Source organism: Mytilus californianus, unplaced genomic scaffold (assembly GCF_021869535.1).
Source record: "Mytilus californianus isolate M0D057914Y unplaced genomic scaffold, xbMytCali1.0.p SCAF_3, whole genome shotgun sequence".
Taxonomy (NCBI): domain Eukaryota; kingdom Metazoa; phylum Mollusca; class Bivalvia; order Mytilida; family Mytilidae; genus Mytilus; species Mytilus californianus.
Genome location: NW_026262679.1, coordinates 78,959,081 through 78,972,572, shown reverse-complemented (window position 1 = coordinate 78,972,572; position 13,492 = coordinate 78,959,081). Strand labels below are relative to the sequence as shown.

Genomic DNA, 13,492 nt, shown 5'->3' with positions numbered 1-13,492 from the left:
AAATTGATTGTAAGATTTGTACCTGTTCCTACTGGAATAACTAGTCCTGTATACAGCCTGTTTTGAAAGGGTGAAGATCCTTGGTCAGCTTTGGCTTTGCTGGAAGAGGGTTGGACGAGATGTTGACATCTTGCTTGACTATCATGTCAATGAATTCCATAAAAGTCCCTGTACTTTGAGCATATTCAAAGACAAGATGATGTAACTACCATTGGAAAATAAACCACTCCTTGTCTTATATAAAATAAGGAGTCCTGTTGGAAATTCTACACCATAGTTTTCAGTATTATTCAGACTTCCTAAATGTAGATGAATGGTAGTCTGTATCTGTATGAATATGTTTGGTTACCAATGCTGGTTTCAATACCACGGCAGAGAGAGTGTCGTTGATTTATTGTTGGTGCGCCAGAGCAGTTTTGACTCTCTCAATCTCAATTTTGCCATTTTTGGTGCATGCAAGTTGGTTCCACTCGCTCACTTTTTTTTTATACGAAGAATGATTTAGAATACTTTTGTTTTGCTCGTTGAAATCTAAAAACTCTTTTTGCTGTTCATGGACTTATTTTTCCAATCAATATTTATGATGTTTATTCACTAAATTATTGTCATGATTGTCAAATTTCTTGGCAGTAATTATTTTTTTGGAAATGCTATTTTGGTCTTTAGTGCATTCAGATATCTTAAATAGTTTGTAATATGTAGATGTATAAGGCTGGGATAGCCCACATGCTCTTCCTAGATTATTAAAGTCACAAACTTCACTGTAAACATTTGTCTGCCAAACAATCACTGGGAGCTGACATGTTTGAGATCTTACCCAAGGGAGATAAGTCAATGGAAGAGCATAAAAGATGGACTCCCTGGTTTCAGACAATTTATTGATTTTTGGACTTGCAGTACAAATACGTCTTATTTCATTTTTCAGACAAATTGATTTTACTTGTTCGAATTATTTTATGAGCCATTTTAGTACCAATTGTGTTTAGAATATAATTAAAATCAAAATCAAAATGTGTCAATTTGGGACTAAAATCACCATTCTTCCAAGGCATAAATTAACATATAATAGTCATTTGCCAAGCTTAATATTTTGTTTCGATCTAAAACATACCCCATAGTTAAAACCGATATAAGTTGCAAACAAATCCGGAATGGGTCTTGCAAGATAGAAGCGAATGAAAACCACGTAAATTCATGTATGAAAAACCCCGCCTTTGTGTCCCTGCTCCTGGCAATGTGCCAAATCGTTTAAATTTTCATTTGCATTGATCATAACATAGTAAAATGGATGAGTTTCAGCTGACATTACTCTAAAAACTCAACTACCCCATTTAATATGCTTCTGGGTCATTCTTAAAAGGCATAAAAAGTTGGATTTTTCCTTGGTTTCATTATGAATTTACAGAATTATGCAAATGAGGCTGTTACTAAAAATAGATACGATTCTGGGAAAAATTAAGTGGTCAAATTCTTTTATTTTATGTCAAGGATTAAGATGATGTATAAAAATTTGTCAAGTTGTGATTGTCGATTTGGACGATTTTCTGAATATTGCATGGTTTTCTGGCGGATTGGCTCTTAATACACAAGAAAACCAAGTCGGTGATGATATAATAATATTTTTTTCATTAAAACGGAAATTTATGAATAAACAACATATAGTTTTTAAAGAAAAATCTATGTACTTGAAATTGGAGATTTGATGATTTTAAGACAAATTTAAGACCGTTTTTCGCCGATTTTATGTGCTTTCTATACAAATGCTCAACTATTTTGAAAGAATGTAAGCACTCATATTTCAGAAAATAAAATAGATATATTCATTATTTTTTCGATATTCAATTATAGTTCAACGAGCTAATCTGTTTGCAAAATTTTACCAAAATCTGTGACATAGCCCATTTACTGTTCCTTGACCTTAAGAACTAAAATAGATAATAGATGGTTAAAAACTTAAATAAGCACAAATGATCAGCAAGAAAAACTCTACAAATAAGTTAGATCGCTGTAATCGTCCGACGACTCTTTATTGAGTTATTGCTCTTTTATGACGATTTTTACCCATTTATTGTGTTTTTGTCTATTATCTTGAAAACTATAATATATAGATAGACACTTTAAAAAGCAACAATAAGAAAAGCAAGACAAGATCTAAAAATAAGTCAGCATTACCAAATCGTTCGTCGACTTCTTACTGGAAAAATTGCCCTTTTATGGCGATTTTTAACCGATTTTATGCCTAATATTTTAAAGATTATAATAGATAGATAAAAACTTAAATAAGCAAAAATGATCAGCAAGACAAGATCTACAAATAAATCAGCTTGATGAAATCAGCCAACGACTCCTTATTGGAGATATTGCTCTTTAATGATGATTTTTACCCTTTTTAGTGTTTTTTATCTTGAAAACTATAAAATATAGGATAGAGACTTTAAATAGCAAAAATGATTACCAAGATAAGATCAAATGAGTCAACATGGCCGAAATTGTCAATCGACTACTTATAGGAATTTTTGGTCTGTAATGACAATGTTTACCCATTTTTGGGATTTTAGCCTTATAAAAGATAGACAGACACTTTAAAAAACAAAAATTCAAGACAAGATCTACAAATAAATCAAGGCTGTCGAAATTATAGTAGACTCTGTACAGGAGTGGTTGTCCTTAAAAGACGATTTTTTTACCCTTTTTTGTGTTTTGGGCAAAAAATAAGAAGATAGAGAGAAACTGTTGCAGTAATAATTAAAAAAATGATCAGGCTATTGCTGTCATGAATTCTATTCTAGTCAACAATATTGGAGAGTGTCCACTGTAAAAGATGCACAGAGACTTAGATGAGCGACACAGGCTTTTTTGTGTAAAGGTACTGATTAATACCTACAAAACAAAAGGCCAAATTTTTATACTAAAAGTTGCTATTTCCATTTTAATTGACGTTTCAGTTGATGGTAATTGGGGAAATTGGGCGTCATGGGGAACTTGTTCAGTAACTTGTGCAAGTGGAACCCAAACAAGACAACGTCTGTGTGACAGTCCAGCAGTACAACACAATGGACAGGACTGTAGCGGTTCGGGTACAGAAACACAAACATGCACTAAAGTCACATGTCCAAGTAAGTATAGTCAATAATTTTAGAGGTGGAATTGATTAATTGATCGGGTTAAATCAAGTAAAAATTGCAGTTGTTTTAAAACTATATTTAAACTAAAACTAAACAAAAAATAGTCTTTATTCTGCAATAACTATAAATTATATGCCTTTTATGTTTCATGTCCAATCGAATTAATTTATATACCAGTAAATCCAGGAAAGACATTCGTACCCATGAAATTTCTTAAGTGTTTTTTTTTATCATTTTTTATCAAAGATATGGTTTGGACTGCAGAAACGTCACCAAAGGTATCTTTAAGCATGCAGTTATTACAAATTGCCGTGCTCACTTTATAAGAAATTTGGGAACGGAGCTTTAAGGAATCCCTAATGTGTAACATGTTTAGTTTTTATTTTTATCAGTCCCATTTTGTGTATTTGTTCTGATTTGTTTTTATTGTGTACCACGCGTATAAATTACATTAATAAAGAAGTCGATTGACATCTAGAACTGAATTCTTTCAATCTACTTTCTGCTGTTCCCTTTTAAAGAAGTAAACTACAAAAAGAACCAAAGAGCTCTACCTTTTACTATCTTACAACTGGTTTTTTTTCTGGTTCTCTTCACGGCAAACTTAAAATTCTAGAACACAAAAATAATAGAGAACATAAACATATTAAACAATATTCCAAATTCAATAGTTGATGTGAATTATTTGATTAATGAAAATGAACCTTAAAAATATCATCGTAATCCATATTATTACCTAGCACTGTCTTGAAGCTTAACTGGTACTTAAGAAAACTAACTATCAACAGAAATTGGAAATCCATAATATTGCTTTTTACATATGTTAAAATATTATTTATTCTTACACACACTTCTAAGTTGATGGTAATTGGGGAAGTTGGGCTTCCTGGGGAACTTGCTCCGTAACCTGTGCAAGTGGCACCGAAACCAGACTACGTCAGTGTGACAGTCCAGCAGCACAACACAATGGACAGGACTGCAGCGGTTCCGGTACAGAAACACAGACATGCACTAAAGTCACATGTCCAAGTAAGTGTAGTCAATAAGAAAACATGTATCAATATTTTCAGAGATGAACATGTTTACTGATCACTTTAACATTTTGCTGAGTTTTCTCTATATAAAATCGAGAATGGAAATGGGGAATGTGTCAAAGAGACAACAACCCGACCAAAGAGCAGAAAACAACCGAAAGCCACCAATGGGTCTTCAACACAGCGAGAAACTCCCGCACCCAGAGGCAGGCTTCAGCTGGCCCTAAACAAAAATGTGCACTAGTTCAATGTAAATGGACGACACACTAAACTCCAAAAACATTTAAATGAACTAAAATTAAAAAAAACATACAAGACTAATAAAGGCCAGAGGCTCCTGACTTGGGACAGGTGCAAAAATGTTGCGGGGTTAAACATGTTTTGTGAGATCTCAACCCTCCCATATACCTCTAGCCAATGTAGAATAAACAAAAACACAACAATACGCACAGTAAAACACAGTAGTTTAAAAGAAGTCCAAGTCCGATGTAAGAATAGGTAACAAAAAATTAAGCAAAATGACAATTATACATAAATTAACAAAGGACTACTAGGCAGGTATACTGACATGCCAGCTCCAGAACTCAAACAAACTGATTGAAAGATTATGTCTTCATCATATGAAAATCAAGCACAATCCCTCCCGTTAGGGGTTTACTATCATACCATCATAAAATATATCAGAAGAACATAACCCGTATCTTGCAAACGACTGGTTTTAGAATAAATGTGTTTATTTCCGATGCAAAGACCCTATGAGTGAATCAATATTAATACCAAAATATGCCGTCTTTAATGACCTAACAATAGTATCGTAACTATATCCCTTCTGAATAAGTCTGTTTAAAGGTTAGAAGTGAATGTCGACATGTTTGTGCTTTGTATAGAATATTACCATAAAAGATTGGATGTGAAATACCTGAACGTATAAGATGTCTGCATGTTGATTTATGTTTACGAATGATATCCTTGTACCGATGATAACATTTAGGAATGTTTTGACTAGTTTGTGATATCGAAAAACCCTGGTGTAATAATTTTTCAGAAATACAGAGATTTCTTTCGTTAAAATCAAATACGTTGTTACATACACGAGCGAATCGAACAAGTTGAGATAAATAAACACCATAAAATGGTGAGAAGGGAACGTCATCATCTAAAAATAGATACTAGTAATTAACAATAGGATATGAAAAATCATCTCTTTCATCATAAATTTTGGTATTAAGCTTCCTGTTAAAGATATAGATATCAAGATCCAGGAAAGGGCAGTGTTCATTGTTAGTATTAGCTTTATTTAAAGTCAGTTTAGCAGGATAAATCTCTTTAGTGTACATACTGAAGTCGTCATTATTGAGAGCCAATATATCATCCAAATATCTTAAAATGTTATCAAATTTATGTATAGATGTTGTTTCGATGGGTCTTTGCTGATGTTAGTCATAAATTGTAACTCATAACAATACAGAAACAGGTCCGCAATAAGTGGTGCACAGTTTATTACCAAGTTTTTGATTGTACCAAGTGTACTAGTAAGTAGAATAAACAGTTTAGTAGTGGAACAATGGCTTGAAGACGAAATAAATCTATATTTGTAAGGTGTTTTGTGCAGCTTTGGAAGCCAGAACATAGTTGGAACTTTCATTGTATTTGGTTCTGCTTGTAAAGAGGCAGCTAAAAGTTTATGTTTGTTACAGATGTCATTTTCCGAAAATTGAGTCAGTCGGAATATTGGTGAATTCGTGATTTCCTTTTGCAGAACCTCAATGTAAAATTTACGTCAAACAATAATGATATTATTAGCAGCCTTATCAGCCGGAACAAAAACAAATTCCTTGACGAGTTCTTTTAGCTTATGTTTGATACGAGAAATAGGGCTATTATTGTTGTTGTTAGGAGTAAAATGTTCTTTAAAATGTTTAATACGAATATCAACTATGTTCATTACTGAATTAAAAAAAGAATCTAAGGACTTTTTGTCAGCTTTATCTCGTTTTATCCATTTTGAGCAGTAAGTACAGAGTGAGTCGTAGATGATGTTTGAATCAGCCTTTTGTAGAAGAATGGATAAGAAGTGTGGAATTCATTTTACCGGTTAAATCGAGTAAAAGTAACAGTTGTTTTAAAACTATATTTAAACTTAAAGTAAACAAAACAAAGAATTCTTTATCCTGCAATAACATATGAACTGTAGGTATGTTATCTCTTATCGGGTACATATGTTCATCGGTAAATCCAGAAAAGCGCTTCGGACGCATGCCTTTTATTAAGTGTTATTTTCATTTTTATCAAAGAAGATATCGTTTTGACTGCAGAAACATGCAGTTATTACAGAGCCAAAGCACTCGACCTTTTACTCTTTAACAACTGCCTTTTTCTGGTTCTCTTCGTGGCAAACTTTGAAACTCAAGAACATAAAAAATATACAGGACACAAACATCATTAAACAATATTCCAAATTTAATAGTTGATGAATTATTTGATTAATGAAATTGAACCTTAAAAACATCATCGGAATCCATATTATTACCTAGCACTGTCTTGAATCTTAATTGTTACTTAAGAAAACTAACTATTAACAGAAATTGGGAATCCACAAAATTGCTTATTACATATGTTGAAAAATTATTTATTCTTACACACATTTCTTAGTTGATGGTAATTGGGGAAGTTGGGCTTCCTGGGGAACTTGCTCCGTAACCTGTGCAAGTGGCACCGAAACAAGACAACGTCAGTGTGACAGCCCAACACCACAGCATAGTGGACAAGATTGTAGTGGTTCGGATATAGATACACAAACATGTACTCAAGTCCCTTGTCCAAGTATGTCTTATAACAATTTTGGAATATGCATTAATGAAAACATATATACAATTATCTGGTAATCATAAAAGTGACGTATAATATGACAACACGTACATTATTCGGATTTGTATGATTTATTTTTGAAATATCTATATCATGTTTAAGATTATATTTTATTTATCTTAATCTCGTTTTTTACGCTTTAGAAAAAACCTGGAAGAATGCGCTCGAGAATTTGTCTGTTTTGGTGCAAATAGTAATTGAATGAATATCGTTGTAATTGGCACTTCGCTTATTTGTATATGCCTGGACTTTTATAAGGGTAGATTTCAGTAACATATATTACGTGCGATGCTTTAATTTTGAATGATATGAATTTCTATTTATCAAGAACTCATGAAAGATAAAATGAATGATTTTGTACAATTTCATAGTTGATGGTATGTGGGCTGTATGGGGTACATGGGGAACTTGCTCTGTATCATGTGCAAGTGGTACACAGGATAGATCCAGAAATTGTGCTGATCCTGCACCAGCCCATAGTGGAGCCGATTGTGTTGGGTCAGGTACAACAACACAAACATGTACTCTAACGCCATGTCCAAGTGAGTAAAATATAAATTAAGATTTCAGGCTAAAATGGAAATGGAGTAATTAAAACTCCACACAAAACCATTTGATAATGAAAATTGTTCTTACGGAAGCATGATTTTACTGTACTAGACTGAGTTACCAATTATACTGCTGATCGAAAACATTACGTCATCTATTTTTGGATAAATATTGATTCCAAAATCGTTGTTACATCATACGTTTTTGAGAGCTGTTATTTTCGTCTATGTATAAAAAAAGTTCACAATTTTCTTTGAACATTTAATCTCAAGCTCGTGTCGAATTGTCTAATTTTGGTGTTAAAAGTTACTTGGAAATACAGCGTTCGCTGTCAGTAGAGCATACACTTTATATCACTAAGCACATATTACTTGCTTTTAGTAACTGTTAGCATTCTTTAATACGATATTTTTTTATAATTGTAAATTCTAATATTGATCATGAGTCAAGGAATTTTTCTAACCTTACTTTTTAATTCAAATTCTTTGATGTTACCTTGTACAACAATTTATGTGTTGTTCTTTCTGATAAATAGTTGATGGCGAATGGTCAAATTGGTTATCTTGGGGGACTTGCACCGTAACATGTGATGGCGGAACACAAGATCGTACTAGGTCGTGTACAAATCCAGCTGTACAATATAATGGATCACCTTGCGCTGGTAATGGTCAGGAAACACAATCGTGTAATACTCATAGTTGCATAGGTATGTATGAACCAAGTTTGATAAGTTAAAAAGTTTTCATGTATAAATGACAATTTCAAAGATTCAGTTTTAACTTGGTGAGTTTTAAAATCTACTGATGTAACGTTCTCATGTTAATCAATATTGTTATGCCACAATAGTTCTTTTCAATTTATTAAAAAAAATAAAAACAATGAACAAACTGTTGACACCACAGAGTTTTGTCTCGCGTTTTGCAATTTTGATGGTATTATACAAATGTTGAAATTAAAATGGCAATATTCAAACATGTAAACTATGCAAATCTTTAAAAGTCAATGAATTATGACCAAAGATGCAGGGCCAAATAACCTCTGTGGAATGTTAAATGACATGCTTATAAAACTGCATACCAAATACCATTGACTTATCATAAGCGGTTCCCTTTAAACTAACCCAAACACAAACTTTCACTTGTAAACTATGTCAAAGTTTCAAAGTTAATGAACCGTGATGAGATGGTAGGGCCATTTAATCTCCATGGAAATGAGACTTGCAAATGCCAGTACAACTGCATACCAAATATCATTGACTCAACATTAGTCGTTTATCTAAAACTGATTTAATCACAAACTTTAACATGCAAATAATGCCAAACATTCAGGGTCAATGAACCACGACTGAAGGGGGGAGGGGGAAAATAATTTCCACCGCAATGCGATGTGCCAATTCTTATACATCTGCATACCGAATATCACTGACCTACCACTAAAAGTTCCCCTTAAACTGACCTAATCACAAACAAAAACATGTAAACTAAGCAAAAGTTTTAAAGTCAATAGACCATATCTGAGCGGACATGGCCAAATGATCTCTATGGAAATGAAATGTCCCAATGCTTATACAACTGCATACCGAATATCATTGACCAACCACTAATGGTTCCCCTTAAACTGACCTAATCACAAACTTATACATGTAAACTAGGCAAAAGTTTCAAAATCAATAGACCATGACTTCTAGGGTCGGGCCGAATGATCTCTATAAAAAAATGAGATGTGCAAATGCTAATACAACTGCATACCAAATATTATTGACCTACGCACCACATGTGGATCCCCCTTGAACTTGACCTTATCTCAAACTTATACATTGTTGACGCCGCCGCCGGCACGCGAGACAAAAATGCAATAGAACTGTATAGCTGGTATGCATATAGGATATAAGAATGTAAGAATGTGTATTAATACATCAGGCGATCTAGAATATTTATACAAAACTACAGACAACGCCGACTGAAATAACTTTCTGTAAGTTGACCATTAGAAAGTGCCAGAACAAAAAGATATTCACTTTTTGGCTTTAAAATTTATTTTGTTTTCAAACTCGCGAAAACTATGGGATTGTAACATACGGAGTCAATGGCAATAACATACTTACATTTTAAAAAAATAATATTTTTGAACTTGTCCTCAGAGAATTGTCAACAACCAAACCAGGAGTCGGCACTTATTGTTCGAAAAACTAAGAATTTCTTACCCCATGAATTACCATGATTACCATAGCTAGATTTGGTAAATATATTTCGGAAATTTGGGTCCTGAATAGTACTTAACTCGGTATCTTTTTTGGCCTTTTTGATTTTTTGAATTTGATAGCGTCACTAATGATTCAGTGGAAGACAAAAAGTGGGTCTCGCGTAAAAAATCGTAGACCTGGTATCTTTGATAAGTTTTTTTCACACAATTTGATATCATTATTTTAAACAAAAAATTTATCGTGCAATTGGACCATAGCGTTTTTTGTTATGTGTTCAGTCAATTGTGATGGTAAACAAAATTCAAGAATAAGAGTTTGTGATTATCCAATGACAGCCAATAAATGACGGTTGTCTATTGTGTAAATCTTTCGTTTCTATGCAACACCATTCCAGCAGCCCCTGTAAAAGGAGGAAATATCTTAGAGTTTACGATTCCTTTAATGATTTTGTTGATTGGTGGTAGCTGCGCTTACCTTACAAGGAAGCTTTTGAACCAAGAGTTGGTTGTATTGTTATTCCTTCGAAAGTTTTATGGAGGCCAGCCTGATTTGGTTAATTGTTATGGAATATCAGGGGAAGGAGATTCTGCTAAAAATCTTTTGTCGAACCACGGAATGTTTGAAAAATACCCCACTTAAATTATATATATTTATACATGTCTGTATAGTCTTCCATAAGATAATTGTATTCACACATTGCATATTTTCCCAAACAGTTGATGGGGCATGGGGACAATGGCAGTCGTGGGGTGTATGTTCAGTTACTTGTGGTGGTGGTCGACAATCGAGAATGAGAGTATGTGATGATCCAAGGCCAGATAATGGTGGACTTCCTTGTAGTGGTTCATCAAGCGAATATGGCTACTGCAACATACAAGCTTGTCCAACGTCAGGATATGGTGCATACGTACAGGTAGGTTTAAGTGGTTCATTTGAAGTATTTGTAAAAACATTTATTGATGTTATTGTTCTTATGTTTTGGATTGTTTATATGTGTAAAAAAGGAAGTTGAAAGCAAAACACAATAAACTACAGACATAAATAAAAAGGGATGTTTGAATAAAAAGCTACGATCAAAATATGTATATATTGCATATTTTTGTATTATTTCAAATCTCATTTCAAATACATCCGTATTTAGCTATAAAAATCAGCAAACTTTATTAATATAGATTTCGCACCATCCCGTTGGTCATGATATTTATCTACTCGGAGATTTTTCCGAACTTTTAAATGCAAGGTTAACTAAAGATTTAACTACCGCGCGTGTACATATATTGTATGTATATGGGACTAAAGTGAGAGAATCTGTTTTTCTAATGATTTCATGTTTGAAATGAATATGACAGGAACATGTGGTGTATCAAAATTTATCAAACTGGCCAAAACCGGTTTAAATGGAAACATAATTACTAGAAGACAAATTTATTTACCCTAAATGTCAATTACATAATCTATTTGAATTTCTTGGTAGACATGTCCAACGGGTTGGTTTTCATGCCAGCATGGGTCCATTTCTTGTATTGATGAGGCATTTAAGTGTGACTGCGTCGAAGACTGCGAGGATGGCAGTGACGAGACAACGTCATATGCCAGCTGTGATCCATATGTTTTGGTGACCTGTCCTAGTGGTGCTGATAGTAAGTAATTTCTGGTTGACTAGTTAACACTTAGTAGAATTATGGAATTGATTCTTTACAAAACGTTTAAAGTCATATGAAACGTGTTTCTTGTAATTATAATGTTATGTAAATTATTGAACCAATGCATGCATATATACTAAACTAATTCATGTATGCACTTTTTTTTACATTTATTACGAATCTACAACGTATTATCGACAAATAAAATTTCATTCAGTGATTGTTGATTGCAAGTTAATTTACTTCCGAGTTTGTTGCCGAAGTTTACCGGATCGTAACATTGATAAACAATCAACACAGAGCACGTGGTCACATGGAAATATGTGAATTACTAAAGCCATGATATATATATATATATATATATATATATTTATTTTCCATGCGTTCCTATTTGTTAATTAAACTTTTCCTTAAAAGTTATTGAATGAATTTGGTATATTTAATCGGTTCTTTGAGAACCAGTTATTACTATTTACCTTCCCGTGTACGTTTATTTACATTCTTCATCACGGGTTCCCCCTCGCACTTATGCTGTGTGGTGGCCGAAGTTTTAACGAGAGGTCTCGTAGTTAAGGTCATTGCATACGGGAAAATATCGGCTAATTAGTGTACAGGAAGACAATAATATAATAGCAGTACATTTATGAAGATTTTGATAATATAAAGGATTTTCTTTTACAGAAAGTTCCCGTGCTCTTGTATATAAAACATATTCATTTTTTTTTTTTAAATTTGAAGTTTCATAATCCAAATATTACTTCATGATAATGGATTATACTCCACAATATTGCACGGTGTTAGTTTTTTTACAATAGGTATCAGTATTTTATGTAGTTTATGTATTATGTGTGATGCAGGGAAATATCACGAGTAAAAATGTAAGTCTTAGCCCAATTTTTATCTTTACATTATTTGAAATGTTTTACTGTTTGAAATAAAAAAAGTTTGTCTTGGTGAAGGTGTATTTACTATAATATCAGTGGTATATATTTTCGTTAGCACTTTTTCCGGTATGTCATAGAAAACAATTTTCGAGAATTGATTTTCAGGTCTTCATTTTCTCAGTGTGTACAGTGTATTTCTCCATCATATTTTAAGCAAGATTATTATTTCTTTCTCTCATTTTTTTATATATCCTGGTTATCAACATAATTATAACAAACAAGAAGCAACAGTAGCTTGCAATGTTCAAGTTTCATAAATCAATAAAGATCATTCAAATCAAAGTAAAAACAAAGCTGAGGGAATCGCATAAATCCCCCCCCCCCAAAAAAAAGGAGACCAATGTGGCAATAGGGTAAACGTCTCCTGCTAATCAAACATCATCCATAGGGCGATTCAACACTCCAAAAATATTGGAAAAAGGACACAATCGGTTAATTTACAGATGAGACGACTATTCTAGTATCTTAAAATGTGAAAACCTTTACATAGATATAATTTAATCGCATTAAATAATTTTCAAAGTTTTACGGTTATCATGAAATATCACTGAAATTTTGTTTAAAAATAAACGTATCGGTAAAAATGCTATTGATATTTTGTCCTTTGATTTAATTTTTTGGTAGACTGTTGTAAAAACGATATATTGTGCATTCCATAAAGGGGTTTAAAGTATTATCCTGACACGGAAATTCAATATAATGTTTTACTCTGTTTCAGAAATATCGACCATATCAGTGGTCACTGTTGTATGTATGATTGGAACAATGAGGATGCTGATGATGGTGTTGTGATATTGATAAACTTGATTATGGCTTATTTCGTTTATATCTGATTTCACCTATTTTGTCAACTGGTTGAAAGTGTTAAAGTTGTATATTAATATCCTAGACCTAAAACTGTATGAAAGAATAAAACACAAATATATCCTTAACTGTAAGGTCAATGAAACTAATACATTTTTCATGCACATATCAATATGCAGTTTGATATGTTTTTTTCGTTTTTCAGTGATGTTTGTACTGATATGCAACTGCTTGCTATATTGTATAGGTACTTATTTTTGCAGTGCATTTCTTTAAAAAGAATATTAACATCTTAAAAAAAAAGAAAGGCTTACATGTATCT

General features: G+C 32.8%; 1 protein-coding gene across 1 annotated transcript in view; it reads left to right on the top strand.

Annotated features, from left to right (window-relative positions):
* The window catches only part of LOC127733651 (SCO-spondin-like), a 66,360-nt gene extending 53,202 nt beyond the window's left edge, over nt 1-13,158 (top strand). Inside the window, exons 21-25 of the mRNA XM_052242968.1 lie at nt 7,399-7,569; nt 8,112-8,282; nt 10,496-10,692; nt 11,254-11,419; nt 13,085-13,158. Coding sequence (XP_052098928.1) covers nt 7,399-7,569; nt 8,112-8,282; nt 10,496-10,692; nt 11,254-11,419; nt 13,085-13,158 — 779 coding nt within the window. The remainder of the gene's footprint in view (nt 1-7,398; nt 7,570-8,111; nt 8,283-10,495; nt 10,693-11,253; nt 11,420-13,084) is intronic.
* Nucleotides 13,159-13,492: the final 334 nt, after the last annotated feature.